Source organism: Vipera ursinii (assembly GCF_947247035.1).
Source record: "Vipera ursinii genome assembly, chromosome: 1".
Classification (NCBI taxonomy): Eukaryota; Metazoa; Chordata; class Lepidosauria; order Squamata; family Viperidae; genus Vipera; species Vipera ursinii.
In genome coordinates, this window is record NC_139512.1 from 78446854 (window position 1) to 78472649 (window position 25796).

Below are 25796 nucleotides of genomic sequence, written 5' to 3' on the forward strand. Positions count from 1 at the left end.
GTCATTTACCATCAAAGTGATAAGCCAAATAATTGAATCTTAGATTATTTTCTTTCTCTTTCTCCTGTTGGATAAAAATCATCTTTCTTTTTTTTCTAAAAACAATTTAAGAAACAACCAGTATTCTTCAAGAAGTGTTCATTTGCAAATTCTTATTTAAGGTCCATTTCTTTTCATGTAATGGTACACTTTCCACTTTTCTACAAGGCTAAATTAAGCTCAATTAAGCTCAATTAAGATTTTGTCTATTCACGTGACAATCTTACCATAGAACTTTTAACCGATCAACTTATAGCAAAATTTATTATAGAACAGCATTTTACTCTAAGTGTGAATGATGTTCTTTTGTTTCAGGACTGATACCAATGGGTTTTTTTAAAATTTCAGATATGGATCCAAGCTATAAAAAGAAACAGACTTAGAACACAGTAATCTCAAGATGGAATGCTTTAAACTATTACAGAATTTAAGGTTTTGTGTTGACTCTAAAGATTTCCAGATCAATGTAAATGTAACAATATCAAGTCTGCTAAAAATCCTGAATGGATTCAGAACCTCATGTCCTATTTTTCTTTTGTGTCTGAATGCTTTAATTTACCATTAATATTTACAACTTCGGAAGGGGCAGCCAAACTTGGAAGGACACAGATTTTGCGTATTTGCTTTAAATTAGATGTGTCAATTTGTAGCCCATAAATGTGTGTGCTGAGACTCATTTCTGCAACTTCTGGAGTCTAGCAATATTTTGCCACCGTTCGATAGAAAGTTAATGATTTTTGCTGATGTGATACTCTTTTTTGCTTTCTTTTTGTTTTTATAACCAACCCCATAAAATCGATTTGTTAAACATATGTGTCGATTTTTAGCTAAAACATGTGCTCTTTGCCCTGCCACTTCTGGTGATACTTCTACATCATTTTCATGCCTTCTTGGTCCCAAAGGCCATTTTTTTTTCCAAGAAGACAATACATAACTAACTGGAACACATGCTTAAATACTCTTTAAAACCTAGTTAAAAGATAGTATTTAGTACAACTCATTGTAGTTAATTAATGCCAGCCGTAACCATTCATGTCTCAGAGGAGAAGAACTACAGGAAGGAGGTGACTTTAGGGACCCTCCTGATCTCTTCAACAGAGTGAAGAGACAGTAAATATGACATCTCTTCTGGCCTTGAGAATCCTCAACTTCATTAATAAATCATCTCACAATGATACAGATGAGATCCATACATGACTTTACCTGTGTAAAAATTCATTTGAATCTGCCTCTATTTTTTAAAAAATTACTTTGCAAAATGCGTAATTTAGATCCAAGTTAGCTGTATTCTGGGTCTCAGCTAAAGACATGACAATTCTTTGAAAACAATCTGTATGGTTGGGGGGAAAAAGCCTTCATAAAAATATAAATCTGCTTAAGAGACCACAAGCCTACTCATTAAAAACAAAAAGGTAATACAGAGGTAAGAAATGTCAGCCCCTTGCTAGTTGAACCCTATTCATCATAATAATGAGAAGGCTGAAAAGAAATAAATGGTTTCCTAGTAGATAGGAAAAAATATATCAATAAGTAATTTAAAAGACAAAACTGATTGATAGCCTCTGGAAGAACGCACCAACGCTCTCTATTTTTTCCCCACTAACTGGCTGAAAACATCATAGACTTCTGGTTTCTCTTGTGCAAACTGCTCCACTGTATTTTTCTGCAACCAATCAGATGAGCGCATTTGTTGTTGAAGGAGACCAATTAGATCGCCAAGGGTGGAACTTCCGGAGGAGGTTGGTTCCTGGTGGTGAGACACAAAGATCACTTCATCTGTGCTATCTACTGTGCCTTCTGATTCAGACAGGCACAACTGATCTTTGTCTTCATTCAGGATTTCATGCTCTTGTTCTTCTAATACTTCACAGATTCTCTGCATCCCTGGAAAAATGGGTGGGGGATGGAAAGTAATGGAAATAGATAGGTTGAAATAAAAGTTGGATGCAGATATTTGAGAATACCTTAATAAGAGTTAAAACACAGCTACCATCAGATTATTTCTTTGAGCTAAATCAATAACCCAGACAATGAACTTACAATGGATTTCATGAAAATCTACACGTTACCAACTATCTCTTTTGCAGTATGTATATACTTACAAATGGAATATTCCAGGACTTTTCAGTTCCCTTAAGTGTTTCAAAATGTGTTCACATCAGCTAAGTAAAGTAGGACTTATTACTTCCCAAAGAAGTGTCCATGGTTACATACTCCTACTTCTCTGGTTCTAGAATGTCCATCTATCTTCAATCGGTTTAAAAAATAAAGACAATAAAACCAGAATGCACACAAAAGCTAGGATGGTAAAACTAAGGAGGAAAGAACGGTATACATAACATTTGGCCAACCAAGTTGAATACTGTTCACAGGTTGTGTGCAAATCCATCCTAACTAGCATTTTCATTAATTCCATTTGCCCAGGACTGCAACATCCTATCTTATGTGGTAGATGTTGGATCACCTGTTGGGTTAATCTTGGATACAATATAGATGAGGACAGCACTAACCAAGCTGCAGCCGATTTATCTTGTCAGCAAAGATGATACGGAACCAGCCAGGCTCACTGCACTTAAATGAGCTACCAGGTGAGAGTAAGATCTTTTTGTCCAAGAAGCGTCTCCAGAGTAGCATCTCCTCTTCAAATGTTTTTTTTCTTAAATACTGGAATCAGTTAAGAAGAGAGTAAATGAGTAAAAAAAACACCCCGATCTTTTAGTCCTATAAGAAGTAATTGCATCGTTCTTTCTCAAGTTGCAGAAAATTTAACCCACACAGATGGGTAAACAACTTGTGTCATCAGATGTGGCATAATTATATTTCCTAGGAGCACCAGCCAACCCAGCCAATGATAAAGAGATGATGAGGTCTGTAGTTCATCAGTCTTTGGAAAACATAGATTCCCTATCTCTGCCCTAGTGAATAAGAGTAGACTGAGAACCGAGCAAAAAAGAAAACCTCATATCCAAACAGCAGCAAAAAAAGAGAGAGGCAATTATGCTGTGTGTATATGTGAGGATGCAAATATGTATGCAAACCTTGTACGTATAAAACACACTCACGATGAGTATATTTCAGTCTTCCCAGACTTGGGGCTATCCAAACGTGTCAGATACTCAAGTCCCACATTTTAAAATATGTGTATTTGAGCTACCACTATTTTTCCTGTTTTTTTAAAAAAATTAGATATTAATTTGATTTCTGTCAGTCCTTTCCTGAGACCAAGAGAATTTCTGGTCTATCCAATCTACCCGTTCTGTTTCCCACAAAGACCAATCAAACTAGATTACAAAGACATTTTTTGGTGTGTTTTTTTTTTTGTCAAGATAAACTAAGTGGAATCTGAAATTCTAGATACAAACAACAGAGAAGACCAATTGCCTTCACACCCTACTTGTAAAAAGAACCATCTGTTTTAGCACTGGCATATAGATACAGGGCATCTAAAGACTACTAACCTTTCGGAAGTCAACCCATATAAAAAACCCCGCATTTCGGTTCAGGAAGGGAATGCCAAGAGTCTTGAGTTCATCTGTCACAAAAGTGTGTGCAGCTTTCAATCTCTCATGGTTCGTGCGTAGGTATACTTGGTTGATCCAATCTAGCCAAGAGTAGAGAGACACTTAGCAAAAACACAAATATATATTACTGCTTAATTTCTAAAAGCTGATAGATCAATGGATGGATGGATTCCTTTATGTAACACAAGGCAACATTCATATTCCACCTGCTGCATTTGATCTGTGACAATTCATTTGTAGACATCATTTGTCACTGACACTTGACAAGAACATGTATATGTAAACTAGGCCATAGTGAAATCAATGGTCAAGAATTTCCAAGGCTATATATTTTATGAACTTAAGTATGAACACACATGGGTTTAAGTGAAGGGGAACAATATGAACATGGTCTTGGTGCAATGTGAGGGTTTTTTTAAAAAAAACCCTCAAATTTGTCAAACTGGCAATCACCTTCAATATACTTCCTGAAATTATAGGAAACAACTCAAAATTATATGACAGATATATTTATAAATAAAAAAATAGGAACACCTTTAGCAAAAGTGTTTCCTTATTAGGAGCAATGAATATAGATTCTCCCAGGTTACTCACCTCTGTCTCTGAGTAGCTGGGTAATTTGGTATTGCATAGGCCCACAGATACAATGAAAGTAATTAAAAACAGTCACAGCTTTGATAACATCTTGGTTTAGTGTGTACAAAGCACCAAACCGGACTCCAGACATAGCAAAATCCTGTAAATGAAGAGAAGAATTACCAATCCAGCTTTCATAATATAAGTAAATATTTTGACTCAACCAACATTCATAGTCCGGGAATTTAAGAGAGCATCACCGGAAAATTAAGAGAATAATACTTACCTTACTAATTCCCCACAACACATGGGTCCTTTGTGGATCAGGCAATCTGTATGTATTAAGAATATCTATATGAATATTTTCAATAAATAATGGAGACTTCTTGATCAACCTTTTTCACTCTGGTGCTTTCTAAATATATTTGACTACAACTCCCAAAATTTCCAAACAGAAAGCCACATTGTTTGGAGTCATGGGTGTTATAGTAAAGCACACCTCAAGGCATTAAATTAGGAAAGGTTGTTCTTGATCATCAACCCAGAATTCCAAAACAACTAAGAACATACTTAATAATTATCAATATTGTTAACAGAAAATTTGTTCCATAGAGCCACCTGTTAACTTTGTGAATATGGAAAAAGTGGAGAAGGTGAACTTTCTCCTGATTTAAATGTCAACAATATCCCTCCCCCCCCCACACACACCTTTTACTGGAAGTGAAAGCAGAAACTTCAAACAGGAAATTTCTGTCACGATACAAATGATTAATGAGCCATGGGAGGGCAGTGATTAGAATGCAGTATTACAGGCTAACTCTGCCCACTGCCAGGAGTTCGATCCTGACCTACTCAAGATTGACTCAGCCTTCCATCCTTCGGAGGTTGGTAAAACGAGGACCTAAATTGTTGGGAGCAATATGCTGACTCTGTAAACCACTTAGAGAGGGCTGTAAAGCACTGTGAAGCAATCTAGTGCTATTGCTATTAAATTTTCCCATTACTTGATCCATTCATCAGCAGCAGTTCCATAAGTCCCATCTACTGTAGCTTAGCAGTCCAATAACATCCCCACCCCCAAAAGGACCCAAGATCTTCCTTCCTTCCTTCCTGAAATGTATGTTTTCCCAAATGTGTTTCCAGGAAGTAAAGGGGATCTCAACTTGCATGAATGCATCCATACAATTTTCTTAACCACATTATGGAATTGGTTTGCCATTGCCCTCTTTCTAGACAATTGGGTGTCCCTCATCAAAGTATTAACCTGAGCTGACCATGCTTAGCTAATGAGATGAGCCAATATCCTTGCTAGAAAAATATGAGAACAATATAAACTGGGAAGCAAAAGAGCTATTCTCTCAGCAGCGCTTTCTAAAATGATGAAAAATTAGACTACAAAGATACCTCCTGAAGCCACAAGATATGCTGATATAGAAACACACACACACAAAACCCACTGTTCTTATTTAGGGAATATAGAATATTTTACTTCAAAAAAACCAATTTCCACTTCTGAGCTGGAAGGGCACTCCTGTTAGTCACAGATTTCATTATTTATTTTATTAAACGCATAAGGCTTCCAATTCTATAATGATTTCCTAGTGTTGGTGACCTTTGCTACTAGATGAATTGAAGCTTTAAATCAGACCTTACCTGTCCATTTCCAGGACACTGTGAAATGTGGCAGAATCATCAAAAACTGACAACATATAGATCTCATCAACAATCACATGCAACTCATGTCTAGAACAGAGGAAAAGAGAGGACTTCAGCAGTTGGGAAAAAATGACTTGCTCTTATGAAATAGGCAAGAATTTTGCATTCATTCATGGACAGTCTCTACAATAATTGACTAAAAAAGAATATCCATGATTCTAAAATGTTTGAGAAGAATGGAGTTCAAGCATCAGCAATTCAAGAACACACTCATTGCTAGAGATTACAGCAAAACCTCAACATATATTACTATTTTCCCCAAAATGCTTTGATAAATAAAGCAGCCAACTGATTAGTTTGGCTTAACTTTCCCAATAAAAGCTTACAGAGGAAATTAAAGAAATGGAAGGAAATTAGAAATCCCAGCCTCCATGACTATAGGTCCTTCAGCCTTATCATGGTCTGACAACTGGGTATCTCCCACTTCCTTAAATTTTTGTTTGTTGCCCTCTTCCAGCACATTTTTTATTTCATTTTTTAGGTCTCTCCTTTTCTCTCTCATGGAAACTGGAGATATTGCTCTTTGGTGGCTATAGTCCTACTGAGGTGAATGTTTCAAAATGGTGCCAAATATCTCACTTAATGGCAGGTGCACCATAATAATTTAAAAGGCCTGTTTCCTTTTCCATGCTGTTCAAACTCCAGATAAAAACCTTGAGGTTATCTGTGAACACAATGTTACAATAATTAATTCTATTCTTCCTGTTCATCAAATTCAGGTAAAACTGGTCATAGTCTAAATTCGCATCAAAAATCTGCAGTAAAGGCCAGTGAACTTCAGGAAAGTCCTGGAGAACTTAGGATGCTATTATTTTTGTATTGCCTTCTCTCATATAAGCTGCTTCCACTTCACAATTACGATTTATGATATTTATTTTTTTTTAATCCCATTTATATCCCGCCCTTCTCCGAAGACTCAGGGCGGCTTACAATTTAAAGCACAAATCAATTTATATTCCAGGTTCTGGCCTGCAAGTTACAGAAAGGTCTCTAAAAGCTTTCAAAATCCATAATATAACAGCTGTTTATAATATGCATAAATGGTTCGATGCTAACTAGGCAGCATACCGTATTCAAATTTTGGCCCATCAGATTCTCTAAAACATGTAAGATTGTCACACCTTTTTGCAAATTCCAAGTAGTCCTGTAACTCTGAGAGAGAATAGATATCCCCCAAGGGATTTTGGGGATTCAGGAGTATTAAACCCCTTACTCTGATACCCTATAAAAGAAACAAGAGCATTTAAAAGTGCACGTATGTGCATATGCAAACTAAACACATCAACATATCAAATATAGCCTGTCAGGAAACCTACTCATTCTGTGATTGTAAAAAACTGACTTTTTTGTATATGTATTTTATTAGAATTTTTTAACATAACATAAATCATTCCGTAATTTGTAAACAGTATGTTGTCTGGGTAACATTTATAAGACAATCTTTAACAATTAATTTCTATGATCTATATTCTATATGTTAATTTCATTTGATTTCCCCTTTCCCCAAAGTATCTTTCTTTGCAAAACATTAGATTAAGACAATTCTCATTATTTTAATTAACAATTAAGTGTATAGTTTCAATAATCCTATTTGTCATTTTAGTTGCCTTATCGTAAATCCTGTTACCGTGTTTATTTCAGCTTATTTCTCCCCCCAAATTCTAAATATTCTTACTAGTGACATTCTTTTCAACAGTTAACTATATTTACATTGGTGGATTTAATTCTGTTTTTCCCATATAAGCCCTCTCATGCTTTTATATTTCTTGATCGATAAGTAAAAAAGTAGAAAGAGAAAAGAAAAGAGAGACAAAAAAGAAGAAAAAAAGAAAAAAAAGAAAAGGGAAACAAGAAAAAGAGACAAGAGCACTGAAATACAAAAAATAACATACAACTTAAAATATGTATCCCTCCTAATTTAATATATATTTATTCCCTCAATTTCTTATTCTTTTTGACCATAGCTAAGAATGTATTTAATCTATTTAAACTTTAAGCATTCCATTCAGTAGTTCTAATCATCTAATTCTTTAACTCTCATTGAAAACACATTTTTTATGCTTTTCTTAACGTCACATTTAAATAACTAAAACATTTGCTTTTGTTTAAATCATTTCAACTTTTATTTTAACAGAAAGAAAGAAAAAACATATTAGTTAAGAAGAAAAGAAAAAAAATTCATCCCTCTAAGAGTAATATATTTCAAAGTTTTTTTCATTTCTTTAGCCATATTCAAACAAATGTTTCTTTTTTAAGTATTCTTTCTGATAAGTTCCATCATCTATTTTCTGGATTTCTATTTTAGTCTTTTTTCTCTGGCCGTTGCCTTTCTTAATCAGTATGTTTTGCTGCATCATTTGTTTTCTCATTCTTTTTCTGATCTTCAAAGTTGCTTGGACATGTTGAAATATTTCCCATTTGGATTAAATCATGATTCTTTATTTTATATGGTTCCATCTTCAAGTCTCTATCCTCAGAATTATGTTCAGCCATCTCTACTGTATTTTCCTGGGAAATTTCTTGGAGTGAAATTAAGTTGAAAATAAGTTGATTCATACTCTCAAGGTTATTCTGCATTTCCTTCTAGTTTAAAGTCATTGTTCTTTGAAATTGTTGCCGCTTATCATATGTTTTCTTTTGTGAAGTGTTCATTTTATACAGTTCCATCTTTAAGTCTCTATCCTCAGAATTTTGTTCAATCACCTCTACTGTATTTTCCTGGGAAATTTCTTGGAGTGAAATTAAGTTGGAAATAAGTTGATTCATGCTCTCAAGGTTATTCTGGATTTCTTTGTAGTTTGAAGTCATTGTCCTTTGAAACTGTTGCCACTTATCATATGTTTCCTTTTGTAAAGTATTCATTGCTTCAGCTTTGTTACTCTCACTTTGTTTACACAGCTGCATTTTCTAAAAACTTTGAGGGTCAGAGGAAAAAAAATCCTCACCCACCAGCAGGTGTCAGTGTTTGCTCATTTTTCAGGTCTTTCTAGTCTTTATTCTCTCTCTAAAGGGTAAGTTTCGCCGCTTCCGATAACCAAAAGGGAGGGAGCAGAGTCCCCCTACCCCTTTCCTTCTTCGGAGATCTCTTATTTTGGGGACTTTCTTCTTCAGGAAAATAAGTAGGATAGAGAAAATCAATATTATTACCCAAATTCAAGCATGCTGTTTTAGATCCATTTAATTTGAAAGCTTATGACATCTTGTTGTTTCCAACTATGGCTGAACAAGCAGTTAGTCAGCCCTTTGTTCTGTTGGTTTCTGGGAGGCTTCTCCTGGACCATTCGGAGAGACCACCATCTCTCCTAAGTCCCTGGGATTTCCTTCCTTCATTCCACCCCTTCAGGGTGGGTTCTGGCCCCTTAGGGTCCCCAACAAAAAGAAATTCCAGCTGAAGAGCTCGGCATTCCAAATCTTCAGACTGCTCGCAGGAAAACAGGAACAGGAACAAAACTGACTTTTTTATTACTAAGTGGCTGAAGCATGCAACTTGATTTCACACTTTAAATCAGTGCATTCTACAGTGTGGCAATTTACTTTTTATGTGTTATCCTGATGGATTTAAATCTTCCCCCCTCCTCCCTATGAATTGATCTCAAATAAAAGTAGCTGCATCCTTCTCTAGGAGTGCTTTAGAAAAATAGTGCAAGAAAGTGTGCTATAAGATGAGGCCAAAGATTCTACTCTTCTAAAAGTTACATCTTTCCAATGTCCCTGGTACCTGCCCCATCCCAGTTAATAAAATCAACTTGGTATGAAGTATTTTAGATCTGCAGACTATTTCTATTTCATTCTAGCCTACTAAAAATTCTTTAATAATTATTAAAACACAGAATATTAAAAATATGTTTAATTGATAAACACACCAAACACAAAATGCAGAAAGGATAATAAAATAATACAGGTAATTTAAAATTCTCTATGTAACTGATGCATACTGAAGAAAAAAATTCTTTCTAGTGAACAACAATCTTTGCTAAAGCAAAGTATTTTTCTTTGTCATATATTCATTTGTAAATTAGGTTAGCAACAGGGCACTTGCAGGTAGCACTCTGATCTTCATTTCATTCCAAGTCAAACAGGGTTGGGGAAATAACTGTTTGAAGGTAATACTTTGTTTTAACAAACTGTGTCACTGTTTGGTTTGGTGGCAGCAGTGCCTCAGATAGAAGGTCCATACAAAGAGTGGTAAGGACAGCTGAGAAGATTATAGAAAGCTCACTTCCCATTATTCAGGATACTGCTTATAAGTGCTAGAAACATTTTAGATACCTTACACACCCACTTTACGGTCTGCTTCTGTTGCTCCCCTTTGGGAGGAGGTTTCGAAGTATTTCCAGCAGGATTACCAGATTCTGTAACAGCTTTGTTCCCTATGCCATCCGTCTGGTAAATTTGCAAGATTCGTTCTTCTTGCCATGTACAGTACATGTATACATCCCAACTAGACTGTGTTGTTTCTCTGTGTCATAGAATATATGTGGGTATATGTAATTTTTTGGTCATATTTAGGGTAGTGTATATTGGAGGTAGTGACCCTTTGAGAGCTGTATGCAAAGAAATTTCATTTTAATGTATAATAATTAAGTGTACATTTAAAGTGACAATAAAGACTATTCTATTCTATTCTATTCTATTCTATTCTATTCTATTCTATTCTATTCTATTCTATTCTATTCTATTCTATTCTAAAGGTTTATTAATTCTAAGGGTTTAACACAGAATAAGGAAAGTTGACCCCAGATGAGTTCATATCACACTTGACAGCCATTGTTTAGAAAAAAGTTAAACAGAGTAGCTAGGCCACTAGAATAATATATCAAGTATTGAATCAGCAAAGTTCACCTCTGACTGTGCATCCTGCAAAGCTTTCTTTAGCTTATCCACTGTAAGCTGGAATGGACGAGTGCAACTGCCAGTAACCTGAAATATACCAAACAAGAGACTGAATAGTGGCTTTCAGATCCACTGCATGTAATAGTAATGAGGAATATTATTAACCAAGATGGCATCATTCAGACACTCACAGAACCTGGAACCCGCACTGTATTGCAAGGTAGATATCTCAGCAAATCATGAAAAATCTTGGAATGCTAATTTAAGCACAAGCATTCTTTTTATCCAGATCACCAAATGTTTATATCTCCAAGTCCCTGTGATCTATTTTATATTCCAAAGTTACTCTCCTATCTACTTTTGTATCATGCAACACTACCCTTAACATTCTGCTAATCCAACTCAACAGAGAACATTTAATCTACGTGGGGGCCAACCCAACTTGTTACAAGCTTATTGTTCCTATGATCAAATGATATAGCCAGAAAGTTGAATGGAATGCCAAGGGATTCCAAAATATGGTGGTCATCCAAATACTTTCTTACCTGGCTATCTAAATAGGCATAAACCAGCTTGACCCTGCCACACAGGTACACATCTCTGATGATTCCTCCATAGCAAGGAGTAGCAATCAGGAATGCTTCTGAAATAAAAAGAATAAAGCAATAACCTACTGCTGCTACTGGTATTCCTTATATTACTGAGGATCAGTTCAATTATTTATAAGCTTCGACCTATATGTTAATTTCAGGATTAATTTTGATTCTGTAGTCTGGTGGTTTTAAACTCATTTCCACATCTCAAAGACAAAATATACATTCCTCAATGGAATGGAAAAGGATTTTTTTAAATAAAAAACTACTCAAGAATTCATTCAAATTAACAACAGTTTTTTAGGAGCTAAGGCAGGGCTAGCAGTTTTATTTTCAGCTGAAAAAGTACAAGTTAGGTGGTTTTACTGGAAAAATGTTAAGAGAGGATGGGAAGATGGTGGCTGCGTACTTTGCCCACCCCTCTGGATGAAGTCTTACCCAGCTTCCTGAGTACAACTGTGTCAACTGTAACTCCCATCATACTCTATCATCATGGACATTGGCTTATGGAATGCTATGCTAGGGCAAGTCAAGCAGAAGCATATGAGAAGAAAGACTAATAGAGCAGCTTCAAACCTTTTGATTCCAGTGAAAAATGTAACACAGATCATTCATCTCTTGCAATGTGAGCAGAGAGAAAGATAGATCTACCCCAAGAATCTCTTCCTGAGAAGGAAATGAGCACTCAACGCAGAGTCCATGAAAATATACTGTACACCTTTCTTCTTTTGGATTTAACTCCCACCCCCCAAAAAAACCGTCTTGTGATTTCCTAGCTTATCACTTCTAGAGAACATTTAAAGCAGTATAGAATTCAAACGGAAAGGAAAACTGAATTGATAAAGAGAAAAAGAATTAAATTTTCTGAAGCTCTATACACAAATTTAAGTTGGGAATATCTATATAAAGATGGGAAATCTGTATTTTTTTCTGTTTTCCACTGTATTCTTGGATGAGTGCACATACTAGGTCAAATGTATGAATATGAAGTAAAGCAGGATTTACTAAGAAAAAAAGAAATGACTTCCATTACATAACATATAGAGATACGCCTACACAGATAATTCTTTTTCCAGAGTTTGTGTCCTTTTAGTTCATAAATCATTGGTAGTATACAAATACGGTAAATAAATATCTACGTATTCTGTGTTATCATTACATGACAGTATTTATGGATTAAACTGTCATAAATAAGCAGGTTTAAAAAACCTTTAATGTATCAATCACAGCAACTAATTAATCAACGGTCTTCCCCAGATCTGCTCTGATGAATGAGTTATTCTGTACTATGTTAGACACAAGGAACGGGGTGGCTCAGTGGGTTAGGACGCTGAGCTTGTCGATCAGAAGGTCGGCAGTTTGGTAGGTCGAATCCCGAGTGCTGCGTAACAGAGTGAGCGCCTGTTACTCGTCCCAGCTTCTGCCAACCTAGCAGTTTGAAAGCATGTAAAAATGCAAGTAGAAAAATAGGGACCACTGCGGTGGGAAGGTAACAGCGTTCCGTGCGCCTTTGGCGTCTAGTCATGCCGGCCACATGACCACGGAGACGTCCTCGGACAAGCGCTGGCTCTTCGGCTTTGAAACGGAGATGAGCACCGGCCCCTAGAGTCGGAAACGACTAGCATGCATGTGCGGGGGAACCTTTACCTTTACCTTATGTTAAGACACAGTATCTAGAAAAAACTAAGCAATTTCAGTCCTTTTCTGCAAAAATCCTGCTTTGCTGCCCTCTTACAAACTTGTGTTTTAAATTGCTCCAGCTCACTTGCCTCCTGGATCACACAGAACCATAGCCAAACTAGAAAACAAAGGTCCACAGCCATTCTGCAGAATCACCTAGAGAAAAGATATTCAGACAGATATTACTTTCTGGAGAGACTATTCTTCCAATAAAATTTCTAGTACCAGCAACTATCCATTCTCTTCCTACTGTAGCATATCTATAGCATGGCGTCAGAACTGTAAAAGCTTCTTGGATGAGAAGCGAAACATCTTCAAGGAAAAACAAAGTCCAGTTGCCTTTTTGAAAAAGCACCTTTGGGACAACAATGACCTGGATGACTGAGAATCTCCACAAATCCTCTTATCTTGATTTATTTGATCTGATTGAGAAGCACCAAATAAGTGACAACTGCACTCTTTTGTGGCAGTGTTGCCAGCCCTCTTACAGTTTCTTAACTACTGGACAGCAGGTATTCCAGTGGGTGCTGAAAACTGCACAGTGCCATCTTGATGTCATATTGGAAGATTGGGAGCAATATAAATATGTTAAATAAACAAATAAACAATCTTAAAGGATAGTCCTTCTTTCCCGTAAAGCTTTCTACTGTGACTTTGTGATTCACTTCAAAGTACATCCATGGATAGGAACTGCAGAGAGCATATTCTCCTCATGCTAAGCTAGGTTACCTAATGAACGGGTGTCCCTCAGCTCCCACACCTACGGAAGCAGCGGTCTCAAGAAAGGAAGCCACCTCTGAGGCTCCTTCTGCTTATGTCCCAAAGATGCTTTTCCAAAAAAGAAACCGGATTTTCTTGGTTTTTTTTCTCCTTGAAAACATTTCACTTCTCACCCCAAAACTTCTTCAGTTCTCATTGAACAGTAGGGAATGGAAGGATTTATATTTTTTTGCTCTCATCTGGTTGTTAGCATTCTGAGAGTTGGTCATTAGCTCTCTGAGAATTGTTGAGATCACTTGGGGGGTTTATCTGTATCCTCAGAGTCACCGCATTCAGAGTGCAAGTGGGTGTGGAACCTTCTCAGGACTGCTGAAAGAATTGTGTTGTAAACAGGAGATAGGTGTGTTGTATCCCTCCCCCTCTGTTGAGACAGGACTGTTTTGACACAGATGGCCTCTTTGACCCCTCTTTCAAGCCAGTGGTCCTATCTGCCCAGAATGTGAACTTTGCTTGTCTTTCAGATGCAGATGAGCTGCTGAATCCTGTCCTGATGAGCTTGTTTTCCTGTGTTGTGTCATGCATTTGTGAAATGGTTGTTTTCTTTCCCCAGTTACAAAGTTGCACATATTTCGCTGCATTGGACTGCGTATACCATATTGCTCAATTTGTGTCTAGGTATTTTATCCTTTGGATGGATAAGCTTCTGCCTTAAAATGTATTCTTGGGTTTAAAGTGTGCACATGTGTTGTGTTGGTTGGCAGAAGCTAACTCAAGAATACATTAAGCTTGTCCACCCCAAGGGAAAAACATTTATTTTCTTTTTGCATTGCTATAATAGATACATGTGTTGAGAAATTGGAGGGCAGGGATGAGAGATCAGAAAACCTGTGACACAAAAATGCAATCTTTGCTGTCTTCATCACTTCTTAGTTGTTTCTTTTCCCAGCACCCATCCACTTGCTTTCTACACACCCCTAACTTATAACCGTAACGCCAGAATAACGGTCATAAATTTTGCTGGATGTTAAGTGAGTCATCATGTTACCAATCCAATCTTTTTGCAGCAGTTGTTATGCAAATGCAGCAATCATAAAATAAAGCCATTATATTATTAAGCAAACATGGTGGTCCTTAAGCAAGCCCATTGTTCACAGTGCACATTTTTTTACTGGAAATTGGGATGTTGTAAATCATAATCATGTGACCATAGGGCACTGCAAATGCCCATAAATGCGGGCCAGCTGCCAAGTGTCCAAAATGCAATCCCATGACCATGTCAGAACTTCAAATCCAGGTTGTAAGTACCTTTTGGTGGGTCCGTCAAAACTTTGAACAGTTATTAAATGACCGATTGTTAAGCAAGGTGTACCTATATAGTTTTGACACCTAATGGTAGTCACTTACTGAAAATAAAACAAACCAGAAAATAGGTTGACTTACATTTTCTGCTTTGAGAGGTGCAGGGGCTTTGCTGTAGTAGGTCAAAAATCGAGCCACTTCCTCTAGCACACTGAAGAAGATACAAAAGCAATCAAGAGTTTTCCAAGAGGTATCTTCATTCCATTCCAGCCTGGAAAACACAAACTCAGACTTTCTGACAAGAGGCTGAAGACTCTTGACCAAGGCTACTTACAACATATGGCCCTTCCACTCAGAGTACTCCAGCAGTGAAGGATCTGGGAGCTTCACAGCACTTTGGATCAGCTATCAGCAATGAGAAGGAGAGGACAAAATTAGATAGATAGATAGATAGATAGATAGATAGATAGATAGATAGATAGACAGACAGACAGACAGACAGACAGACAGACAGATAACTTTTATTGTCATTTTTTTACTGTGGGCATAATGGCACACATCAAAAATTGAGGACCACCCGGAGGCTCCAACTGGTGCAGAATGCGGCCGCGCGAGTTGTGATGGGGGTCTCCCAATACTCCCATGTAACACCTCTGCTCCGCGAGCTGCATTGGCTTCCAGTTGCCCTCCGGGTGAGATTCAAGGTGCTGGTGATGACCTATAAAGCCCTAAATGACATGGGGCCGGATTATTTACGGGAGCACCTTCTGCCAGTGTCAACTTCCCATCGTCCTGTGCGCTCCCACAGAGAGGGCCTCCTCAGGGTGCTGTCGGCCAGGGAGTGCCGGCTGTCGGCCCCCAGGGGGAGAGCATTCTCTGTGGGCGCACCCGCCCTCTGGAATCAGCTTCCTGATGAGCTCCAGATGGCTCCCGACCTTCGCTCTTTTTGCCGTGATCTGAAAACCTGGTTATTTGAGCTTGCCGGCCTGTACTGAGGGGTTGGGATTTTAAACTTTAGAATTTGTCTTGTTGGGGCTAACTTAATTTAATTTAATTTATTTTTTAACTTTGTATACCATGTTTTAACTGCCCTGTACACCGCCCCGAGTCCTTTGGGAGAAGGGCGGTATATAAATCCAATAAAAAAATAATGAAATTTAGTTGCCCCCTCTCAAAGTGAAACACATACATGACACACACCTAAACATACTATATACAACATACGTATAGACCCACACCCCTACATTACATAACAAACAAAATATTAAATACTGTTCATCTTGAATATATAATGGAAGGGGGAAGCTTGAGAGTTCACAAGTTCAATGCTGTATGGAATGAAACTATGGCTGAATCTGGATGTTCTGCTATGGATACCACGTAGCCTCCTCCCAGAAGGTAACAAGGAAAACAGGCTGTGAAGAGGATGTGTAGTGTCCCAGATAATCTTACGGACCCTGCTCAAGCAACGCTTCTGTGCTATGTCCTGGATGGAAGGGAGGGAACTGCCAATAATCTTTTCAGCCATTGTCACCGCTCTCTGCACCGCCTAAATGGTCTGGAAATTAGCAAGGTTGACAATTTCCTTCTTCACTTGGAAGGCATCTTGCAAATGAACCACACACAGAGAGAGGCTGGGTGTGCACACTGTGATTCCTTTCTTTTTGGTTTGGTTGGACAAACTCAATCAAGAGTTGTTTAAGAAACTACAACTGTACAAACCATGACTCTGAATAATGTGAAATAGACCTGTGTTTTTAATGAGTGATTTAGATCACTATAATTTTGTAATTTTTGCAAAATATGTATAAAATGCATACATATATTATTTTTAAAGAACATTGCCACCTCTTTCTCTCCCTCCCCTTACTCCATAAAAACATGGGGTGGGAGCAAAGGACTAAAAGAACTTATCCATTTAGCATGAAAACATTTGTCCAAGATTCATGGATGAAAACTATATTGATGAGTGTAATTCACATAATAGTGACCCCACAAAGCTCCCTAAATCGATTTCCCAAAGGCCCACAGCCCATTGTGAAGGAAGAAGCATAAGATTATTCAGGATGAGAACAAAGTCAAATAGTACTAATATAAACAGGTAGAAAAACAATATAAACCTCAAGTGATTCATCTAGGAAATTATTTTCTTTGTAAAATCATCATAAAATGCCATCATCTGGTGATCACTATTACTTAAGACTGAAGCATGTGTACAATATTCTTACCTTTTGGGATATTAAATCAAAGCAGAGTTTGTTCTCACTGGTACTCAAATTAATGATGCCCTAGGAATACAGATAAATGTTTCATTAAAATCAGTATTAATTGCTATCCTATTAGCTACCTAAAAAATTATGTTCCAAAAAACTTTAGCATTCTGGAAAGAGGGTTGTGATAGAAGATACATATGAGTCAAAAGAATTATGTTTCATTTCATGTTTTTTGTGAAAGATTTGTAAAGATTTCATTTGCAATCTGCCTATATTTATATTGTCCATTGTTTATTCCATACCATTGTTTATGTTTGGAAACTTCATTTTTCATATCAGACTCAAAGAAACTGCAGGTTAGCATTCTACACAAACACATAGACAGACACACACAAATTCATTTATTTGTTACTCATGGGGGGAGGAGCTTAGCTGTGACATTTTACCCAAGTAACTTTTATATGAATAAAATATACTTTATTTATTTAAATGCTACTATTTGCTAAGGACAGATATATTGGTTTGTGCTATTTTTTCTTTGCACAAAAGACCAGTAGGCTAACTTAAATGAGCAACAGTATTTAAAAATAGCTAAAACTGATGACTGAGAGAGGATCTGAATCCAAACCAATTCAGTTCAACAGTTCACCTATATTACGCAGTCTATACTATGGAAGAATGAACTAAAAGATTAGCATTCTAATAATGGGCTTCTCAGCTAAGAAAAATGTAATTAGGTTTTTTTATTGTTATTGCTTAAAAGAGACTTGGTTTGTAGCCCAGATAAGACTTTTTTAACCTTGACAGATATCAGCTGTGAGAAGCCCAGCTGTGTTCTATACTCAGTGATATTTTTTTTTCATTCTCTGATTGTAAACCTTTTAACTTAGCATGCTACTAAGAAAACATGGATGAAGATCAGGAACAGATTCTCTTTATGTTGAAAGCAATTTATGAAACTATTCTTACAGCTACTGATGAAATAAGAAGTTACAGAAAAGAACAAGATGTCAGCCTAGATATACGAACCCAAACTTTGATCACAACTAAAAAATCAACTACACAGAATATAATATAAGAAGTGGAACAATTAAATACTATGACAGAAGATTCAACTGATCAACAAACACAGCTAATGGAAAACCCAGAAAAGGGACTGACAACATGAAGAAACCAGAGGATCAAGAAGAAGAACAGACTGAAAAGAAGATAAATAGTTCAGGACAACTATGTTGAGATGGAAAAATAGAGAGACGATTTGTTAATCCTTTGAAAAAAATGCCAACCGGATGGCTTATTCTACTTCAAACAACATACATAACAACACAGGGAGATTTAATTGATGACTTAAAAGCACGGACATGGAAGACGAGTTGGCACAGAAAGAAAGCTAGAATAAGACTGAAGAAAATTGGGGTTTTGACATTAGTGAGAATTAAAATAGAACATACCCAAATAGATAAGATGTGTATTTTGAATACTAGATTTTGTTACGAGCTAAGATAAAGAAAACTTTGGTCATTTAAAAGTATAAATACTAACAGTTAAATTTGAATATTGATTTGCTTATAAAGGTTAAATGTAAAAGTAATTAAGTAATATATAAGCTAAAAATTTATTGATGAATATAAATATGTTTTTACTTAGCTGTTATAATAAAACAATTAGCTTAAATATGAGATAGTAGATATTAAGAGAAAAAGAGAGGAAGTATTAAATGTTAAAATAAGAGAAATTTAAGATATTTAAGATATTTGGAAATTAACAGAAAATAAGAATGTTATACTGTATTATCAATTAGTTGATGTAAGATGGTGAGAAATAGAATATATTCAAATAGATGAACATTAGTTCTTGTGATGAATTGTGGTAAAGGGAACTGGGGTTATTTAAAACTTGGAAATTATAATTATTAAATGTTAAATTTAAATATTAATGGGAAACTAAAAATTGGGGAAAACTAATTAGGACATTGTCTATAAAGACTGAATGTTAAAATAACTAGGAAATGTATAAACAAAAATTATTGATAAATGTAAGTTAATTTTATTTAATTGATATAATAAGAATTGTATTAGTTTAAATGAGACAGTAAATACTAAGGGGAAAAGAGAGGAAATATTTAATGTAATAGTTTGATATCTGTACTAAAGATACTTGTATGTTGCTGGATTATCAATTAACTCAGCAGCCACATTGCTTTTTAAGTATTTAAATGTAAAATTTTCTTTAAAAAAAGTTTTGTCCAAGATGGTTGTTAACTCAATAAATAAATGTCTTGGTTGATTTATAGAATAGCAATTATCTTCCTTTCTGTCCTATATAACATACCAAGATAGTTCATGAATGAACAAACTTCATTCTTTATTTCCTTCTGCATTGGATACATAATTCATAAAATACTCTCAACATCTCAAATAAGCCTAATTAAGTCATTTAAATTCCCCACTGAGGAACTAAGACAGAACAACTTTATTAAAGCTTTTCTGCCTTGATGCTAAATAAGTCACTGAAACTCAGGATAAAGAATAACAGAATAACAGAGTTGGAACAGAGTCTTCTAGTCCACCCCCCCTGATCAAGCACAAGTCTCTATACCAGGGGTAGGCAACCTTGGCTCTTTTATGTCTCGTGGACTTCAACTCCCAAAATTCCTGAGCCAGCCATGCTGAGGGGAAAGGGAGAGATTTCCAAGCTGAGCCATGCTGGCTCAAGAATTCTGGGAGTTGAAGTCCACGAGTCATAAAAGAGCCAAGGTTGCCTACCCCTGCTCTATACCATTCCGGATAAATGGTTGTCCAATCTCTTCTTAAAAATCCCCAATGATGGAGCTTATTTAGAGACAAGTAACAACAAGACTTTTTACTCACATTGGGGTTTTTGTCCTCATCATACTTGTCAGCATAGTAGAGCATATACTCCTGGTATGAGGACAGCCCAACAACAGCCATATTGCCTCGGACAGAGAGGTAAGGGCAGCTTTGAAAATCAGCATGCAACCCCTTAGTTGCGCTGTCCGATCTAGTTTGCCCTAACTGGAGGGCCTTGGCTTCTTCTGACAGCTGTTCTCCTATTTCTGTGGAACTGGAGAATGTTTGATGAAGGTCCACATTCGGAACTACTCCAGTTGCAGAAGAGTCCTGATTGCCCTGCTTTAAGACGCTCAGCATTTGGGCAAAGACATTGAACATACGGAAATCATGATCCCGTTCCAATTCAAAGCGTCGCTGCTCCAGCTGGATTCGGCGTTCCTCCACTTCCAAGTCTCGCTGGAGACGGCGTTCCTCCATCTGCAGAAAACGCTCCTCCATTTCCCTCTGTGCAGATAATGTCTTCAACAGCAGGGCATCCAAAGGATCCTTTAACCGCTGGCCTTTCCTTTTCTTCCTCAAGCGGTGCAAAGTAGAAAAACCTGGCCATGCACCTAGACTTTGGATCCGGGATGAAGAAGCTGCATTGGGTTCCCTGAAACCTAAGAGTAAGCAGATTTAAAGATAATGAACCCTAACAATGACCTCTTTTGCAAAAATCAAGCCTGCTTGAATGATTATTTGTTAATCTTTAATTATCTGACTCTTGACAAACTCTGAGTAAATGAGTTACTACACTAAGTAAAATTAAGCAATGTGCATTTTTCTTTATATGATAGGTAACGTCTGTTGCACAGAGACAAGAATGCAGCTGAAACCTCACAGTGTACTACAACATAAAATATATTACTGCGGCTAGCTTTACTGAATACACTAAATTATAAATGAAGGGGGGAAAACCATTTTGGCTTGGTGGGTCATGCAAATCTAGCCACCATCCCATCCAGCACTTCTCCTCAGACCAAGGCTACTGTACAGTGCCACATAAATTCAATATGCAAAACGACCATGTGCAAAGGTTGAGAGATATCATAGTCTTACCAAACCTCCAGTCATAATTATAAGTGGCTCCAAGTAAAGGATTAGGGTCGTGTAATAGATTATAACACTCATCAGGCTTCATTAAAAATAGGCACCTAAGTGAAATCATTTGCTTCAGCTAAATAACTTCCATCACCATGCAGAATTCATCCTATATATAAGATTACCAGAAAAAAAGTTTCTCTTCCAACTTCATTTACATTTTCTGCTGAAATGGAAGGAAGAGCCCATTGTACAGTTACGTCTGAATGCATTACTCTGGATACACTGCACAGAAGTATATCCATCATTGGAGACCGTCATTCTCTCTATACACTGGGCTGAATAAGAAATAGTACTGTATATTATACGAAGCAGGGGAATCGAGCTGCTGTCAACATTTTGTAGTTGTTGATGTCTCAGTGAGCGCACTCAGTCTTTTTGTTTTTGATCTCTTATATTATATATAACACCCTGTGGTGTATCAATATAGTTCTGGCTCTAAGCATTTTAATAAAGGTAATTGGGACTTTTTTAAAAAAAAAACTTACCAGTTTGTTTACTGCTAAACAAGCTAATATGATGGGCTGAATCTGTATTTCCACATATATTTCTACAGACTATAAGTGGCAGTAACAAAAAAAACACCTTAAAGAAGCACTGAGACTTGTGACCCCATCATCCTGGATGATAGATACTAAGCTCTGGGTAAAAGTAGCACACCATTTTGAGACCTCAGAAGAATAATGGTGATTTCCTAAAACATTGTCAAATGGACAATTCTGTCTGAAATATATATGTCATCTCTGCAGATTCTAAGACCCAACGACTTCTGAGAAACTAAAACTGATGAAAAAGACAATATTTGCCAAGTAACCATCTTATTTTATGAATCCCAGTGTTTTGCTCCCAACAAAAAAAATAGCTCATTTCCTAAATTTTTCAATCACCAATCAATCATTTTCTGCCGAGATTGCTAAAAGCAAGTTCCCAAAGAATAATAAAAGAATTCCACCAGTCCACAGTCTTACTAATACAAGTTTCTTCTGCTTTAACAAAGCAGTTGGTCTTATGGACCTGGGAAAAATGAATGAAGAGAACAGTAGAAAAAAACTCACTTTGCAACTGCTTCTGTAGACTTGAAGGTTTTAAGTAACTAAGTACTGGATATTTGCTTGGTGAACTTTAAACCTTCAGGGTACTTTTGACTTGTAATCAGAACTAATTGATCTTTATGAGATCCAAAGCCATCTACTTCTGTCCTGAATTACGGTAATTTAAACCTCAGTTTTAAATATTGTCTGTCATGATTTAAAGCTACTGTTTGCACATCAAACAGGGCACACTGCAAAGGTCGGTTTCCAAGCATGCTTCAGTTGTGTTGACCTAAAATATTTTGGATAGATGTGAAAACATTTCTAGTAACAAAGTTACTCACTACCAGAGACTATTTAAAGCATTTGCTATTTCGCCATTTCACTCCCCCAAATAGGCTGATTTGGGAAAGATTTAGACAACACTGGAGAGGGGGAGCATTTGGCCTCTACTCCGTCTCCATCCATTGGGGTCTACCTCTGAGTGTTGCAGGCGCCATTTTAATAAGGGAAAGTAGTGATTCTTCCTGCTTCACCCAGTCTGGATAACTGTGCAGGATGAATCAGGGTCTACTGTTTACCCACAGTAAAGCAGAATGGCAACAGAAAGAGTTCACAACCCTCTGGATAACAAAATAATGACAATTCCTCCAGGGCATGGGTGTCAAACTCAATTTCATTGAGGGCCGCATCAGCATTGCGGTTGCCCTCAGGGGGGCGGGTGGGTTTGGCCTGGGTGGGCGTGGCCTACTGGGTGGGCATGGCTAGAGTGTGTATGGCCTACTGGATGGGCCGCATGAAACCACTTTGCGGGCCGGATCTGGCCCCCAGGCATTGTCTTTGACACCTCTGCTCCAGGGCCCCAAATTCTCCAAGCATAGGAGAGAAGGTGACTAATCAACTCCATAATCAACTCTCTGCAGGGCACTGTTTAGTGAGGACAAGTTAGCAATTTCCCTTCTTGCACTCTGATCCCGTTTCTCTTTTCCCCAGTGTTCAGTTGAAGGAGAGAAAGGAAGTGAGGAACATTCCCTAAAAATGGCAGAACTTTAAGAAGAAGTATTGGGGAGGGAAGAAGGATTAACGGCCGGGCAGTGGTGTTCCTCTCTTGGGTTTTTGTTTTTTCCCCAGACTTTACGGCAGGACTCTGGAAAAGAGGATTACAATTTACTGTGTGCTGTTTGATTGCTTCCCATCACCCAAGTCGTTTTGGCGGACGCCCATTTAACAGGATGTCCAGTTAGGTCCTGCAAAATGATCCAGCCTTTCTCCTCAGGGCAAAAGCAATTCAGGTTGCAAGAAGATAGGAAACCTGGAAAAACCTTTGATAATGTCAAGCATCTCTGTGGGCAATGAAACCCATCCACGAGCTTTAGGGTTGCCGCCACCCAATTTTCCTTCTGGTACTTAGGTTTAGGTTTATTATATTTGTATACCGCCCTTCTCCCCAAGGACTCAGGGCAGTGAACAGGGCACATATAAAAATACAGAGTACAAAAATTAAAAGAGAATTAAATAGGAGCCCGAGCTAAAACAATAGATAGTAATATAAAAATCCGCAATAAAAACCCCAACACATCCCCCATCAGGCCAGGCCGGCTTGTTCAAATAGGTAGGTCTTCAAGTTGCGTTGGAAGGAGCGAAGGTCAGATGCCATCCGGAGCTCAACTGGCAGCTGATTCCATAAGGCCGGGGCGCCCACAGAGAAGGCCCTCCCCCTGGGGTCCACCAGCCGACATTCTCTGACCGGTGGCACCCTGAGAAGGCCCTCTCTGTGGGAACGCACAGGGCGGAGGGAAGTTGACGCCGGCAGCAGGTGATCCCCGAGGTACTCCGGACCCATGCCATGTAGGGCCTTGAAAACCATTACCAAAACCTTGAATCTCACCCGGAAGACAACTGGTAGCCAATGCAGCTCGCGGAGCAAAGGTGTAACATGTGAGTATCGGGAAACTCCTAAGACAACTCTCACAGCTGCATTCTGTACCAGCTGGAGCCTCTGAGTGGTCTTCAAGGGAAGCCCCATGTAGAGAGCGTTGCAGTACTTCAAGTGTGCTCCTAAAGAACTGGGGATATTGCCTCTGCTCAGCCTCTTTCAGGAGCAGGGCAGAGGCTCTGCAGGATGGCCTGAATCCATGCGGGGTTCCTACCTGAGAGGGAGACAGTGGTCTCAACGGGCACCTCCACCCTGGAGATGGGAGAGTCAGTCTGGGACCTCTCCAGGAAGGCCCTGTCTATCTCGTGCTCCTCAGCAGAGCCCCCACCGGGCTGGTAAGTAGTGAGAGAAGGCAGAGGCTCAGGCATCAGGCACTGGTCTTCTGAATCCACCTCCTCGCATTTGATCTCCATCTGCTCGGCGGGCTGAGAGGGTGGGAAGGTCAGCGCCGAAGAGGGGCCCAAGTGGGGATGGTAGCTCTCCACCACCCCGCCCGGGATCCCTTGCTGCGCCAGCACGTAGCCGCCGTTACCGTTGCCGGTGGCGCTGTAGACGAGCGGAGGGCGGCTGGCCAGGACGCGGTCCATCACCTCGTAGAACTTCCACGTCCTGCCCCCGCGCGGAGCCTTGTTGTTGTCCTTGATGCGCCGGTACTCCAGCTTCATTTTCTTGATCTTCTCCCGGCACTGGTCGCCGGTGCGGTGGATGCCTTTCTCGCGCAGCACTTCGGCGATCCGGTTGAAGACGTGCTGGTTCCGCAGGCAGCTCTCCAGCTCCGCCTGCACCGACTCGTCAGCCCACAGGTGCAGAAGCTCCACCACCTCGGGATCGGACCAGTTAGTGCCCCGCTCGTACTTCTTGCCTCGAAAATCCATGCTTTTCTCGGCCTCCGAGTTCGCCACCGCGCCCACCTCCCGCTTGAAGCGTCAAAAATCAAAAGCCCGAGAAAAAAGGCGCGCGAGCGGAGGACAGGCGCTAAGCCATGAAGCGGCTCTTGCTTGGCCCTCTCGCCTTTCTGGGACTGGCACGGGCTTGGCTTGGTTCGATTTATTAGTCCTGGGGAACCTGGCGCTTTTGTTCATTGGGAAGGGAAAAGGGTGAGAAAGATGGCCTTTTTTTTTTACCTACCCCTTTCTGCAGCTCTAGAAGCCGCAGAACGGATCGGATAAGTTGGCACGGCTCGGCACGGATTCCAGCTTTTTTTATTATTATTATTATTATTTTAACAAAGCGAGTTCCCGGGTAAAGCAAGCTGGGGGCGCAAGTAAGCACGTTCACATCCGGTGTGATGGCACATGCGTGCTTCCTTTATTCCGGGATAACTTTGGTCCGTGTCAATCACACCATCCGCAACTCGGCCGGGCTGGGCTAAACGAGGCAGAAGGGCAGGAATGCATTGGGGCGGGGCTTCTGTAGGCCACGCCTCCGCAGACCGCCCTCTTTGAATAACTCGAGCGAGAGAGAACGATTGCGCGGAAGTAGAGAGAGCGCCGGACAAATTGAGCATCGTTGTTAAGTAACTGAAGCGGGTGTTGAACGCAGGTGGTCCGAGTCTCTGAAAGTATTACAATTGCTAGAGAGGTGAAATTGTGTTTGTTTTTTTATTTTTACAGCGACTAAACCCTGTTTTTTTTTTCATTTTGGAAAAGTTCCCGTGTACTCTTCAGAGGGATAACGAAAGCAAGA

General features: G+C 38.7%; 1 protein-coding gene across 1 annotated transcript; it reads right to left on the minus strand.

The window, feature by feature from the left end:
• LOC310636681 (1-aminocyclopropane-1-carboxylate synthase-like protein 1) lies at positions 1-25363 on the minus strand. The gene is made up of 15 exons (XM_083356713.1): positions 24325-25363; positions 20061-20662; positions 17206-17265; positions 15312-15382; positions 15119-15188; positions 13048-13114; positions 11231-11328; positions 10695-10772; positions 6974-7074; positions 5790-5879; positions 4423-4468; positions 4155-4296; positions 3498-3640; positions 2550-2703; positions 1-1923 (listed from the first exon to the last, which is right to left on the minus strand). Exons 1-15 carry the CDS (start codon positions 24983-24985, stop codon positions 1625-1627), a joined length of 2682 nt encoding a protein of 893 aa, XP_083212839.1. The 5' UTR covers positions 24986-25363; the 3' UTR covers positions 1-1624.
• Positions 25364-25796: the final 433 nt, after the last annotated feature.